Genomic DNA, 15534 nt, shown 5'->3' on the forward strand with positions numbered 1-15534 from the left:
AGGACTCTCATCTTAGGGCAGTTTTTATTTCTAATATGCAACCTGCTGGTCTAATGCAGACTGCTTGCCGGAAATCATGAAAATGAACAAGTTGGATAATTAACAGATCAAGGACAGGGATGGGCCTTTAAGAGGTTAGCGAATTTGGGGGCGGTACGTCGGTAACAATTCGCGGTGGAGAGCTCCACCAACGCCTGTTGCTGTAGTCTCAGTGAGACTGGCCGAACCACGGCTCTCCTGTACTTCGGGAACCCTCCGGGCTCTGGGCTTTCCCGTATTTCCGCCTCCGCGCGTTCCGCGACCCGAGGCACCCGCGGGGCCGGGCGGGGTCTGGGCGGCCGCCTCTGGGGCGGGGCGGAGGTGCGGGGCCAGCCCGGGGCCCGACCGCCTGGACCGGCTCCGGGAGCCCGAGCTCGGCTCCTGCGCTCCCGCGGGCGCCCGGGCCGCGGGCCGGGGAGGGGCCTCGCTAGGGCAGGGGGAGCCTCCGCACGTGCGGGCGGGGATCCCCGGCGCCGGGGGCGGGGCACCCGGAAGCTCGCGGACCTGCGGCGCTGAACCCCGCCGGCCCGGGGGCGGCGGAAGCAACGCCCGGGCGGAGGCCGGCTGTGCTCACAGGTGGGCGGCAGCGGAGAGCGAAGCCGAGGTCCCCAAGACTCCAGTCATCGCGCCCGGAGCCCCGCGGAGCAGAAATCCCGGAGCCACATCCGCGCCCCGGGAGAAGCCGACCCTGCTCCTCTCCGCCTCGGCCTCTTTGGCTGTAGCCGCACCTCGGCTCCGGAGCACAGGTAACTTCCCTCCCAAGGTCATTCTTCGGGCTGGGCGGCGTGGCGTTCTCGGTCCGCCCACGTTCTTGCGATTGACGGGCGGCAGAGGCGCGCCCAGCTGAGGAGAAGCGGTGCTGGACGGCGACCCCGAGCTTTGCCCGGGCTCCTCTCCCGAGCCGTGTCTCGGTCCCAGCGGCTAGACGCTTTGTTTCCGCCCGCAGCCCCGAGGGTGTTTCCACCCGCACCCAGGCTTCGGGCGGGGACAGCTCGGCTCTCCCCAGCCCGCACCCGCAGGTGAGCGCAGCCACCCGCGCCCCGGCTGTCCCGGGCCGCGTAGTCGGCTGTCGTCATGGGAGCCGCTGGTGCCCAGACGGCGCCGGTCCTGCATGGGGTACCTGGAGTTGAAGGCAGCTCGGAAGCGGCTAGAGCCCTAGAGCTCTGGGTCTTGCCAAAGACAGCCAGAAAATCCTGATGAAAAGGGAACCACCTCCCCCTCTTCCTCATTTTTTTAATTCTCAGGCGTTGGTGGTTAATCAGAGATAGACGTGGATGTGTTTACGAGATGTGAGTTGTATTCGTTCCACTTTTCTTTCTGAGGGCTTCGTGTGCCTCGTAGTGACAGGTGGAAATGAAGGGCAGTGTGAAGCCAGTGAAGAAAACCAAAGCGGAAGAACCTGAATTGGAGCCCCTGTGCTGCTGCGAGTACATAGATCGAAATGGGGAAAAGAACCACGTGGCTGCTTGCTTGTGTGATTGCCAAGATCTGGACGAAGGGTGTGATAGGTAAGCACTGTGTGTTTCTTGATACTGACCCCACCGGCCCTTTTGAGAACTACCATGTATACTTGCAGCTTAGCCATCCGGAACGCTAGAATTTGTTTTTCATTCTATTTCTACTTATCTCCAGTTGAAAGTTGTCTTCTGTGTAAAGCGTGAGGGCTTGGTAAAGATGACTTATTACTCAGTAGTGCACAACTGTCTGTTCAGCCCAGTTTATTAGGAATTATTATTTCTGACTTAAAGGGAGAAGATGATGGAGAGAACAGGCAGATAAAGGAATAGTAGACAAGTTAAATTGTATAAAAAAACAAAATGCAGGCCAGTACAATCTGTAAGTTTAAAATGAACACATTAGTACCAGGAAGTTCCTACATTCTCAGTGGTCTCAGCATTCAGAGACTGACACTTTGGGACTGGCTTGCACTTGGCCACAAAGGGCCTTGAGGGTTGAAAAATCGGTCTCACCCTTCTTTCTGGGGAGGCAGTTCAGCCAGAGGCATGATCCTACCCTGGATGGGTTGTTTTCAGCATGAGCAGCAGCACTGTCCTGATTGATGCTGTTTTACATTTGGCTTTTATTTTCACCATTATCCCAAGTGATGAAAATTAACTATCCAAAGAGCCAATTTCTAACATCACTGAAAAAATTTTGTACCAAATAGTAATAATCTGATTTTTATCCATTTTATATTTATATTATATCCATTATATATTTAAAAACTGTTATCACATGGAAAGCATAGTGTGGGGAGGATAAGGATGGTGGAGACTTGCTTTTCCCATTGGCAATTACTTCTGGTTAAAAAAAAAAGTCATTGAAATGGCAAATTGCTGACTTACATCTTGGTGCGTTAATCTTGCCAAGTCTAGTATTCCATAACCCCTTTATAATTCTTCTCTGACAGTGTGTATAATGTCTTATTGTTGTTGTTTAGTGCTAAGTTGTGTGCAGCTCTTTTGCAACCCCATGGACTGTAGTCCCCCAGACTCCTGTGTCTATGGGATTTCCCAGGCAAGAATACTGGAGTAGGTTGTCATTTCCTTCTCGAGGGGATCTTTCTGATCTTGGGGTGAATCCCACGTCACCTGCATTGCAGGTGGATTCTTTACCACTGAGCCACCTGTAAGGCCCTATATAATCTCTTACAGGTGCCTTTAAGTATAGGTTCTTTAGACTTAGGTAAAATCCATCCTGAGAAAATGGAGCGCTTTGGACTAATGAATGGGGAAATGATGCCTTTTCCGTAACCTGCATCACTCAAAACCACTGCTTTTCCATTAGCCTTCTAACTCTTCCTCCCTCCCAACCCTTAAGACCTGAGCTGTCCCTGAGTTCTCTTCTCTCCATACCCTTCTCTGGAGATGATCTCCCAGTATTTCCATAAACCTGCTGTTCTGTATGCCTCCCATATAATTAGTTCCCTTCATTTCCAGGTCTAGCCCTATTCTTTAAAATTCTATTTCTAAAATTGATGTTATCCTTCCTTCAACTGTTCCTTTCCATAATAGCCTAAGTATGCAAAAAAGTCAACAATACCACCAGGCTCCATCATTTGAGTCATACTAGTGTGATCTCTTTTCTCAGCTATTTGTAAGACAACCATTTTGCCTTTTTCTTGATCACTGCCTCCTGTACAGTGTCAATGAACCTCCATCCATAGTTCTTCAGGTACTCTTGTCTATCAGATCTAATCTCTTGAATCTATTTGTCACTTCCACAAATAGTGGAATTTGATTTCATAATCAAATTACATAAGGGATTTGATTTAGGTCATACCTGGATGGTCTAGTGCCTTTCCCTACTTTCTTCAGTTTAAATCTGAATTTTGCATAAGGAGATCTCTTCAAGAAAGTTAGAGATACCAAGGGAACATTTCATGCAAAGTTGGGCACAATAAAGGACAGAAATGGTATGGACCTGACAGAAGCAGAAGATATTAAGAAGTGGCAAGAATACACAGAATAACTATATAAAAAAGGTCTTCATGACCCAGATAACCACGATGGTATAATCACTCACCTAGAGCCAGACATCCTGGAATGTGAACCCAAGTGGGCCTTAGGAAGCATCACTAGGAACAAAGCTAGTGGATGTGATGGAATTCCAGTTGAGCTATTTCAAATCCTAAAAGATGATGCTGTGAAAGTGCTGCACTCAATATGCCAGCAAATTTGGAAAACTCAGCAGGGGACACAGGACTGGGAAAGGTCAGTTTTCATTCCAATCCTGAAGAAAGGCAATCCCAAAGAATGCTCAAACTACTGCACAATTGCACTCATTTCACATGCTAGCAAGTAATGCTCAAAATTTTTCAAGCCACGTTTCAACAGTACATGAACCATGAACTTCCAAATGTTCAAGCTGGTTTTAGAAAAGGCAGAGGAACCAGAGATCAAATTGCCAACATCCACTGGATCATAGAAAAAGCAAGATGTTCTGCCCGTAGTCCGAGTCCCCGGTCGGGAAAGAAGACTTCTCGAAACAATGCAACTTGCAATAGGGGAATTTATTACTGACTCGAGCCAGGGCCTCCCGCCCTCACCAAGGGTGTGAGGATGAAAAGACCCGGAGCCCCAGTTCTATCGGGTATTTATTAGGTCAAAAAAAGCAGCAGGTAGTTGGCGCAAACGGATTGGTTATACAGCGGGTAGTTGGCACAAGCGGATTGGTTACACAGTTGCAAGGTAATTTTTGTTGGCCCAGCATGGGGCTTTCAGCTTTCCCCTGATAGGTTCCCTTTTTTCTTGCTAAGCATATGTTGATTGGCTAGCTCCAGGAGGCCTGAAACCAGGGAAACCAGGCCTACTCCTAATCTAGGCTGCCTGTCATGGCATTAGCCATGACAGCCTCACACAAGAGAGTTCCAGAAAAACATCTACTTCTGCTGTATTGACTATGCCTTTGACTGTGTGGATCACTACAGACTGTGGAAAATTCTTAAAGAGATGGGAATATCAGACCACCTGACCTGAGAAATCTGAGAAATCCTGAGAAATCTGTATGCAGGTCAAGAAGCAACAGTTAGAACTGGACATGGAACAACAGACTGGTTCCAAATTGGGAAAGGAGTACGTACATCAAACCTGTATATTGTCACCGTGCTTATTTAATTTATGTGCAGAGTACATGATGCGAAATGCTGGGCTGGATGAAGCACAAGCTGGAATCAAGATTGCTGGGAGAAATATCAATAACCTTAGATATGCAGATGACACCACACTTATGGCAGAAAGCGAAGAAGAACTAAAGAACCTCTTGATCAAAGTGAAAGAGGAGAGTGAAAAAGTTGGCTTAAAGTTCAACATTCAGAAAACTAAGATCATGACATCCAGTCCTAATCACTTCATGGCATATAGATGGGGAAACAATGGAAGCAGTGAGAGACTTTATTTTCTTGGGCTCCCAAATCACTGCAGATGGTGACTGCAGCCATGAAATTAAAAGATGCTTGCTCCTAGGAAGAAAACCTATGACCAACCTAGACAGCATATTAAAAAGCAGAGACATTACTTTGCTAACAAAGGTCCATCTAGTCAAAGTTTTTTTCCTCCAGTGGTCATGTACGGATGTGAGAGTTGGACTATAAAGAAAGCTGAGTGCCAAACAATTGATGCTTTTGAACTGTGGTGTTGGAGAAGACTCTTGAGAGTCCCTTGGACTGCAAGGAGATCCAACCAGTCTATCCTAAAGGAAATCAGTCCTGAATATTCATTGGAAGGACTGATGCTGAAGCTGAAAGTTCAATACTTTGGCCACCTGATGCGAAGAACTGGAAGAGACCCTGATGCTGAGAAAGATTGAAGGCGTGAGGAGAAGGGGATGATGGAGCATGAGAAGGTTGGATGGCAATCACTGACTCGATGGACATGAGTTTGAGCAAGCTCCGGGAGTTGGTGATGAATAGGGAAGCCTGGCATACTGCAGTCCATGGGGTCACCAAGAGTCGGACATGACTGATGACTGAACTGAACTGAACTGAGTGTGATCTCTACTCTTCCTGATGCCATCCCCTGCCCTTCTGAACTGGTTTACTCCCCAGGCCCAGGATGGGTTTTGTGCTGTGCTCAAGTCTTTCCACGGAACACCTCCTTGCCTTCCTCCCCACCCAGATGAATACTAGCCAGCATCAAATTCCAGCACAGATTCCTTTTCCCCACAAAGACCCATGTGATGACTCCACCCAGAAATGTGTCCTCTCTTCTGAGCGTTCCTTACAGTGTTTGGCATGTATAGTTCATTGGGCGATTTTATTATTTTGTCACTTGAAAGTGAAAGTGAAGTCGCTCAGTCGTGTCTGACTCTTTGCTACCCCGTGGACTATAGCCCACCAGGCTCCTCTGTCCATGGGATTCTCCAGGCAAGAATACTGGAGTGGGTTGCCATTTCTTTCTCATGGGATTTTCCTGACCCAAGGATTGAACCCAGGTCTCCCGCATTGCAGGCAGATGCTTTAACCTCTGAGCCACCAGGGAAGCCCTATATTTTGTCACTTATCTAACAGTATTTCTTGAATTCCCATGTTGTCTTCACAACTAGATTGTGAATGGTTTTTTTGAGGTTTTTATGTCTTGACAGCTACCCAAGTCTGAACAGTACTTAGGTGGAATATGTTTATTCCCATGTATTTGTCCCATGTAGAAATAGTTCTGTTAAATATTTAAACATTTTCTCATTTGCATTAAAAAATTATACATGAATCTGTAAGGCTCTTGTTTAATAGTAAAGAAGTTAAATCCTTGGCCTTTGGCATCTTTTATCATTTACCTTGCTGTCTGGCCTGCAGTGTGGGGTGGTTTTTAATTCAACAAACATGTACCATGTGCCTTCTCTGTGCTCTTTCTGAATAGATGGATCACGTGTAAGTCCATGCAGCCTGAGACCTGTGAAAAGATCATGGACACAATCTCAGACCGCCTCCGGATTCCTTGGCTTAGGGGAGCCAAGAAAGTTAACATTAGCATCCTTCCCCCACTGTTCCTGCTGCCGGTCTTCCTCCGTGTGGCTTCCTGGCATTTCCTGCTGGGGGTGGTGGTTTTGACCTCCCTCCCCATGCTGGCTCTGTGGTACTACTACCTCACTCACAGAAGGAAAGAACAGACTCTGTTTTTCCTGAGCCTCGGACTGTTCTCCCTGGGCTACATGTACTACGTGTTCCTGCAGGAAGTGGTCCCCAAGGGGCGTGTGGGGCCCACTCGGCTGGCTCTTCTTACCTGCGGGTTATTGCTCATCCTCTTTGCCTTGTACAGAGCCAAGAAGAATCCAGGCTACCTCAGAAACCCAGCACACAACGACAGGGCTCTAAGTGGCAGCCAGGTTGAATGCCTGAACAGAAAAGGGCCTGAGAAGACCAAGGGGTTCCCTAGCGCAGATCTGTCGGGCAGTCTCAACAACCGCGCACCCAAGGATGAGACTAAGGACTCCCCGAGGACATCGGCCGGAAGCCCGGCCAAAGGGAAGGAGGACTGGTGCACCAAGTGCCAGTTGGTGCGGCCAGCCCGGGCGTGGCACTGCCGGATCTGCGGCATCTGTGTGAGGAGGATGGATCATCACTGTGTCTGGTATGTTGGAAAGATCTGGAGGCTTGTGGAATCTACATAAGTTCACGTGAGACTCTTGCTGAGTGTGCTTTTCCTTTGTGCCATTCTCATTTCTCGCCTTCCCAGCTTTACACCTTGTAGATATTTGTGGACTCTATATGATGTTGCCACTTAGTCATCAGTTTTTCGAGCTTCACAAATTTAGTTCTTTTCAGTCATTTCCTGAAGGTGTTTTTTTTTGGGGGGGGGCTTTCTCAGCTGTCCCTCATTTTCTCCTTTCTAAGAGACAGGTATCAACAGTTGAATGACATTTAAAAAAAGAATGTATTAGAAGTAGTATAGGTGCATCTCCCTCACAGAGCTCAGAACATGTTCCTGGACCTCTAGGTGACTCTTATCCTCTGTGTATTCTTCCATCATTTAGATGTGCCAGTGATTTCTAGTCTACATTCTTGACTTAAGGCCCTGACAGATAATTCCCTATTTGGTTATTTGTGCAGAAGTGGGCTTTTGGGGGGCACTTCTGCTGCCCAGTGACAAATGAGGACACCTGAGGCCCTAAGATGTGAAGTGTGACTTTTAAAGAAAATGTTGCAGCTTTACTGACTAAATCTTAAAAGGGGTGTGATTCATTTCGGTGTGAATGTTCTAAGTAGCTCGTTTGCAACTTTTTCACTCTTGAGGCAGTTGCAGTCAGTGAATTACTCTTTTTATGCCAAGGATTCTGGTCATGTTCCATTCTCCCCCTTAGAAGGGGGTGTGGAGAAGGGTGAGGGTGCTGACTGCCTGGATGGCACAGAAGCAGACCTTAAGTTCAGGGCTTGTGAACAGGGACAGCTGTTTTTCTGGGGCTTTGGGCTTTAGGGAGTAAACAGGTATTTTCATTTTTAGGTTTTCCTCTTCTGTCTTCATCATTTATTCTCATGCATGCCTGCGTGTGTGCGTGCAGGGTGGTGGTGGTCCATTTGCAAGCGCTGGTTTGCAGAGGGCCTGATAGCCTCGCTTATGTGATCTCTGCCCACTGGATTATCCTGATGTGCCCATCAACATGCCCTGCAAACGGCCATGACATGGAACTCTGTACATGACAAGTAGTCTGCATACTATTGAGCTGTTCTCCAACCCCACACTGGCGTTTCTAACCTCCTGGGATCTTTTATTAATATGTGTATTTAATAGGGATTTTTTTCCCACACTGTGTAATGCTTCTGATTTAGCATTTTTAAGTTATTATAACTCTGATACCATCTTATCCTTATGGCAGTGATGTCAGTGTTAACACTGGGTAACAGACCTCACTTACTAATATCTAGAAAGATTTGTTAGCCATGTTTTACTTTTCACGTACTCTTGTCCTTAAATGAATGAGATGATTTCACTTTGCAGAGATTAGAGAATGTAAGAGTACATCTCTCAGCAGACAAATTTTTAATTCCCTAAAAGTGAAAACAAGAGAACGTATATATTTTTTAATTGAAATGCATACTATCCCTGTATTAAATGCCTTCTTGTTTATTGAGTTACATAGAGAACTTTTAAAGACATGTTTGCTTTCTTCCCCCTTGTGCTGTTTTGAGGATAAATAGCTGTGTTGGAGAATCAAACCATCAAGCATTTATACTTGCCCTTTTGGTCTTCCTGCTCACCTCGGTGTATGGGATAACGCTGACCTTGGACACCATCTGTACAGACAGAAGTGTCTTCACAGCTCTCTTCTATTGCCCTGGAGTGTATGCAGATTACAGGTGAGATCGCCATACAGGGGCCCCCCGGAAGAGGGAGTGGATTTTCAGTCAGCATAAGGGGCTGTGATCTGCGGCTGGGTGAGAAGTTCTCACCCAAAACATGGGACAGGTTCTAGAGATGCTGGGTAGCCCTAAAATTGCTAGTACACAACTGTGCAGCGGATATGTTCATTTTTCTCCGGTGATGTCAGAAGGAGCGCCGACCTTAAAAAGTGAGGATCTGGGGACGTTTCACTTCATTGCTGCTTTCTGGTGCTCTGTAGCCCAGACTTAATTTATTGCTTCTGACCCTTTTCTGAAATGCTTACAATCTCTGTAACCTTTCTTTTCTATTTAACCTCCATTGATTTTTTTTTCTGTTCTTTTTTTTTCTAAATCACCACTTGAGGATTAGTGTAGTATCTAGGTCAAAATTTCCTCCAGTGTTTTTAGGTTGGGGCCCATTTGTAGTGTGAGGATTGCCATGTTTTAAGAGAAGCTGGAATTTTTTTAGCTTTGGCCTAGCCCCCCCCACCCCCCTCACCCAAAACTCTGCTTTAGGACGTTTATCACAGAAGCCACTAAGTATAGTAGTTACCGAAGACTTTCACAACCTATGAAGATTCTCAACATAAAGAAGAAAGGACAGTCTTAACCCGAGGAGGACTCATCTATTTTAATACCCATGAATGTCTGGGTCTATAATAGCAAGGAGCAGAGCCGTCCATGGACTAGCACAGACAAGCGCCTGGATGGACAAAGCAGAGAGTGTCTTGAAAACAAAGAGTGAGAAAAAAGCAAAGGACCTTCAGGGTCCTTGTATGCTAGTAAGTGTGAGTTTTCTAGACCTTCTGTGGGCCTCATAAATGAAATGAGGAACATAGTCCAGCTACTGTATTCTCAGTGCTGTGGACCAACAACTCATGTCTCCTCCCTGGGTCTTAGTTTTCCTCATCTTCGTTGTGCTTTAATCATCCCTGAGGTCTCTTTCAACTTAACAGTGAAGATTCTGAACCAGTTTCCAGCTAACTCATTTGCAAATGTTGACCGAAAATAACCAATTGGCAGACATCAGATGAGCTGGAAGTGGCTTTCTTGCCCTATGGGGTTTTGTTTGGTTCGAGGCAGTGGGATTTGAAATGTGGTTGTGCTCCTGATGCTCCTGCAGAGCTGACAAGGAAAGGGCTGCCTGTGCAGGGAGCTGTCCTCTGACTTGTGCTCAGCAACCTAAGAGAACAGAGATGAGTAACCTTAGCATTGCACCTGGGTTCCCACCCACAGTTCCTTGAGGGACGATTTCGGCAATCTCACGGTGCCTTTATTTTCTTCTGCATTAAGAACAATTTAGGAATTACTCATTCAGCAAACAGATTTTGAATGGTGTTGTGTCAGGTATTGTGTTGGTTGTATGGGGGCTGCAAAACACACAAAACGGTCCTTGCTGTTCCTGTTTCACACCCTAGAAAAGGGGGCACCAGTAATGATAAAATAGGATATCTTACTAGTCATAGATGAAGCAGGTTATTGGCATTCCAAGGATGGGAAAGATGGGGTAATCAGGGAAGGTGCCAGAGTCCTTAAGAGTAAGTACTGTGTGTGTAAAATGTTACCACGGGGACAGCTTTCTCAATGTGAAGCGTCGGCCGCCCTGACCTGCCTTTTCCCGTTCCCAGCTCGGCTCTGTGCTTCACCTGCGTGTGGTACTCTGTGATTATCACGGGGAGCATGGCCTACATCTTCCTGATCCAGCTGATAAACATCAGCTACAACGTGACCGAGAGGGAGGTGCAGCAGGCCCTGCGACAGAAGACAGGGCGCCGGCTGCTCTGCGGGCTCATTGTGGACACAGGCCAGTACAATCGGGGCTTCCTGCGGAACTGGCACCAGTTCTCCACCTTGGGCGTGCACCCCTTCCACCACCCTGCCGAGGACATTGTCTGAAGTGCCTTCTGTATGGCTCCAGGGGTGAGGGGGTGGCTCCTCCCTCTGCTTCCTTGCGTCGGACACTGGTACACACAGGATGCTCATGTTTATCCCTTGATTCCTACAGGCATTATAGGGCCATGCTCAGGTTTAGGCGCTGGACTGGGAAGAAATGAATTTTTCTGACTTCATAACTTAAAAGAGATTCTTATATCAAAGAGGTAACAGTAGAGCCATTCCTTTCCAGTCACCTTACTAACGAACTAAGTCACCATAAGTTGTGGATTGCTAATGCACAAATGGATAGAAGCAGTTCCACCCATTACTATGGGGGAAAGAGCCTTGGATTAGGAGAGTTTCTAGTCCCTCTTTCAATTCTGAATAGCCATGCGACCCTCAGTCAAGTCCCTTCGCCGAGTCTCAGGTTCATCTGTCAAGTCGGTACTGTTGCCTGCCCTGGCTACCTCACAGAGCGGTTGTTGGGGTGTGGGGGTCCCGTGAGGGATGAGGTATATAGAAAACATGGAAAAACAACTAAAGCACCGGAGAGGTATGAAGTATTATTAGGAGAATCCTAAGACTGGAAAAAATATTTGTAGGTTGGAATACTGAAGCTAGTATTATTAGAGTAATCCGTTTTCAGCATTTCAGAGTGAAAAACAGATCCTCAAATACCATGTTGGACAGTTAGGGGAATTTCTCTTTCTGAAGTATTAGATGTTAACTACTCACAGATGACCAGATGGATTTATGCTATCATCTGATATTGAAAGGACAGTTGATGATTTTAAGCATAATTATTACTAGTATAATGTACAGTGGTCATGAGTTTAGGTGATGCATTCTTATATTTATCTTACTTCTTATGTATTTATTCTGTTTGGATTTACTCCAGGTAACTCCAGTAGGCATCCATGTTTTTTTCTTCCCATGTTTTGCCTGATCAGGTGCTTGCACACTTGTGACAAGACTGGACAAGAACAGACACTCCTATGGGAAACAGTTCACTCTCTTCCTGGGTAGGGTGGCTGGTTATACCAAGGGCTTGACGTTTTTGTTCACGTAAGTAATACAGATACTGTCAGTAACAGCACTAAGTTGCAAAAACCAGTCTTTTGGCATTGACATTGTTCTGGCATGAGCTCTTTTTGAGTGACTGATTGATGTCGTCCCACTTAACTTGCACCTTCTTCTCATTCACCTTTCCCAAGATAAAAGTGTCTCACTGGGAGAGAAGAAACAGGGTTTATGTGGTTTCCACTAATTAATAGCTTGCTGTTCTTCCCTAGTTCTTCCTAAATTGTTTCTTTAATCATATTTCAAAATGGAAAATGTATAAAGGATTAACTATTTGGCATGGGCCCATTCTGCCATAGAATTAAGATGAGGCAGTTGATTTCACACGGGGAAAATACAACTCTTGAAATACTTGGTTTTGTACCTGTACTTCTTTGTAGAACTCCAAAGAATTCATGAGTCCTTAAATTTGCCTTGGCTTATAGCTTAACATAGGAAAAATATTGCCAGCTTTTTCAGTCTTTCTGTGTGTGCTGCTGTAGCAAGAGGTTTATAAAGGTCGAGAGGAAATATTGCTACTTCTACAACTCTGCCCTCTGCAGCTGGCACCACCCCTAGTCCTGCCATTAATCAAGGCTCTCCTCAAGACACACACCACATTTTTATACAAGCTTGTCATTGCTCTCCCCAGAGATGGACTATTTAATGAACGATGGACTCCATATTACATTGATGATGAGCCAAAGAGCAAGTCTGGGGATGTTAGCAGTCTGTGGTTTGTACAGTAATGCCCTATCCCTGGCCCAGAATCAGGCATTCATTTGGAATTCATTGGATTTGATATAACTAATTCCTTTGTGTATGGTTTGGAGATAAGAGAGAGTAATAATGTCAAGGACAGCACATGTGACCAGAAATCTCTTATTGTAGTCTCTTGAATGCCAGATTCATAGCCAACTCAGATTGCTTAGCCATTGATAATAATAAAATTCACAGAAATGTTAGGATAGTCCGTAATCTTGGCCTCTGGACAAATCTTTAGCAGCAATGAAAATACATTGTGCTGAAGATGTGCCTGTGCTCAGAGGCTCAGTTGTGTCCCTTTTGTGACCCCATGACTGTAGCCCCCCAGGCTCCTCTGTCCATGGGATTCTCCTGGCAAGAATACTGGAGTGGGATGCCATTTCTTCCACCAGGGGATATTCCCGACCCAAGGCTCACACCTGTCTCTCTTACATCTCCTGCATTGGCAAGCAGATTTTTTTTTACCACTGGTGCCACCTGGGAAGCCCCCAGCTGAAGATAAAGATGAAGATGGTCTTTACTCAAAAGACCAAACTCATCTGGGAGAATGAAGAATGATCACCATCTTTATAACAACCCCCAATAGGGTTACTTGGATGGGCAATTACTGTTTCCCCTCACTCAGATAAGGACTTTTTTTTGCATATTATTTTGGCTGATTGGAATTAAGGTGCTTGTTTGAAGTTGAGAACTTCATGATTGGCAGTTTACAGAAGAAAGCACAAACCTTTGCAAAGCTCAGTGGTTTTGTGGAGGTAAAAGCCTATTGAAGTATTTGCACCAAAAGGAGCAACAGCCAAGGGACTATCTGGGAGCAGTTTCTGTAGACTCTGGGACGTCCTTTAGCTGTACTCCTGGACTTTCAAGCCTTTTTACCATCTGGAACCATATGAGGGATTTTGTTCTTTTAAAGGACAAGGCCTCTGTGAATGAATGAGCCCAAGAGAAAGGTGGTGGTGACTGTGGGGAATTGCCCAGCAAACCTGAAGCCCACAGTTTCTTGGCCGTAGGAGCAGGCTTGCCCCAATATAGTGCAGACAAGTGGGTCTCCCCCTTTCACCCCATGTCCTCAGCCTCTGTTAAACATACTGGATGTGGAGTTTACTAAATGATCTACTGTGATCCGACCACTTACATTATGGTCATGCCACTGTGTCCTCTTCCTGGGGAAGAGAAAGGGGTCCACTTGGAAGATCAGAGGGAGAAACCATTAAGGATCAGGACTGCATAAAGGGAGAAAATCCTTCAGTACTTAAAAACGTTTCTTATGGTACCCAAAGAATACTTTGTGGTTATTGCTGGTCACACCTGAAGCAAGCTGACCATCTGTTGACAATGCCTTTTTGGTAGGTTTCTCTGATGCTGCTGAAATCAAGTCTTAAGTGTGTTTTGGGGATGCTGGGTTGCTCTTCTCATGTCAGCCACCCGTGTGTGTGTGTTTAGGATCCTATAAATCTTTGCTTTCCAAGTAGTGGTGGTTTCCTTTGGTGGATGAAGTACTTGTCTTCCACTGTACCATCTGCCTAGCAGAAAGACTGCTACAGACTTTTTCTTATGCAGTAGTCCTTGGTACTTGTAAAATTTTTAGCAAGAAAAAATTTTCTATACTAGAATCTTCCACTGCCAGAAGACACAACGCTGTTAAGTTTCTCTGTAAGAGTAACCATCTGCTTAATAGACTATTTCCTTTGGGTAGGATGTTAGCTTTTTTATTATAAAATTCAACTTACATAAGCAAAAATATGACATCTTGAAGCACAGTTTTAACCAGGATGTTTAAAAATTAATGTTTTGTAAGGTTTAAGGTCTCTTTAAATTAGGTAAGTAGGTTTATATGACAACTTCATTTTAGCCATATATTGGTATCCTGTATTTTAAAAAGCATTTCCTCAAATAAGAAATGGATAATGGAGACTCTTGCTTGAGGCACCTGTTTGGAAAATGGTTTTCTCATCAGAAGCTTGAAAAGTGTGCCATTTTGTATTAAACATTACAAAGGTGATGCAGGCTGTGAGTGAGAACTAAGCTTCACTTAATGCTGAAGAAAATTCAGTATGTTCTTCTGGATGTTTGTTGTGACTAATACAAACTTTTTGCAAAATCAGCTACATTTAATCCTGTTTCTAATGGATAGTTATTCCCACTTCAGTTGGCACAAAGCTTTTCACTGTAGTATCAGCAGCAGGTCAAAAACTGGTTGAACAGAGACCTTTAGGGGTTGTGACTGTTTCCGTCGGGCCTGTGACTTGTCACTACTCTAACCTTCCTGATGGCGTCTTTTACTTAGAGAAAAATCATACTTTTAAGAGCAAAGCTTTAAAACCACAGCTAGTCTATTCTAGTTATGGATGCAACTAAAATCCGCTGTTTCTTCAGATGGTGCCACTAACAAGATGCTGTGTTACAGAACTCACAAACTCATCCTATGGTCTGCGTGATTTTGACGGTTTGAGTTGTTAGGGCTTCTGAGACTTTTCATATGATTACATTTCTGGGTCTGATGTTAGACTAGAGGAAGCCCAGGAAAATTTATCTAATATTAAATTTCATATTTAATGTAGCTAACTCAGCAATGTTAGAGGGGATTTCTGAAGCCAACTCTGGAGGCTGTGGGCTAAACGTTTTGCACTGTTTTTATACTTGTATTCATATCCTCTTACCACCTCAGATTCAGACACAAGGCCTTTTAAGTGGAGATTTAAAAAATGACTGCCATTCATGTAAAATAATGTACTGTGACCAAGTTGTTTAAAGGGAAAATAAAGTGCTTTCTTTAAGGAAACTAGTTGATGCTTCTTGGTTTGTCTCCTGAACTCTTGAGCTTTAAGAAAAGCCTGCACTAGAGCTGGGCTACCTGGTTCTCTGCATGCTGTGGAGGGAAACTGCCCCCAGCCCTCAATTGTTCTTTTCCTTGTGGTTACTTTTTCCCTTGTGTAGGCTGGGGATACTGCTTATTTGGGCATTTTACTAGCAACAATGTTTCA

General features: G+C 45.3%; 1 protein-coding gene across 3 annotated transcripts; it reads left to right on the forward strand.

The window, feature by feature from the left end:
- The first annotated feature begins 506 nt into the window (after positions 1-506).
- Positions 507-15332, forward strand: ZDHHC23 (zinc finger DHHC-type palmitoyltransferase 23). 3 transcript variants are annotated; one of them, XM_065942893.1, is made up of 5 exons: positions 507-785; positions 1362-1547; positions 6393-7103; positions 8660-8827; positions 10480-15332. In XM_065942893.1, exons 2-5 carry the CDS (start codon positions 1393-1395, stop codon positions 10745-10747), a joined length of 1302 nt encoding a protein of 433 aa, XP_065798965.1. In that variant the 5' UTR covers positions 507-785; positions 1362-1392; the 3' UTR covers positions 10748-15332. The 3 variants fall into 3 exon arrangements, with proteins under 3 accessions (XP_065798965.1, XP_065798968.1, XP_065798966.1); XM_065942896.1 differs by having other exon boundaries at positions 8669-8827; XM_065942894.1 differs by having other exon boundaries at positions 1381-1547.
- Positions 15333-15534: the final 202 nt, after the last annotated feature.

This window comes from Muntiacus reevesi, chromosome 8 (assembly GCF_963930625.1).
Source record: "Muntiacus reevesi chromosome 8, mMunRee1.1, whole genome shotgun sequence".
NCBI lineage: Eukaryota > Metazoa > Chordata > Mammalia > Artiodactyla > Cervidae > Muntiacus > Muntiacus reevesi.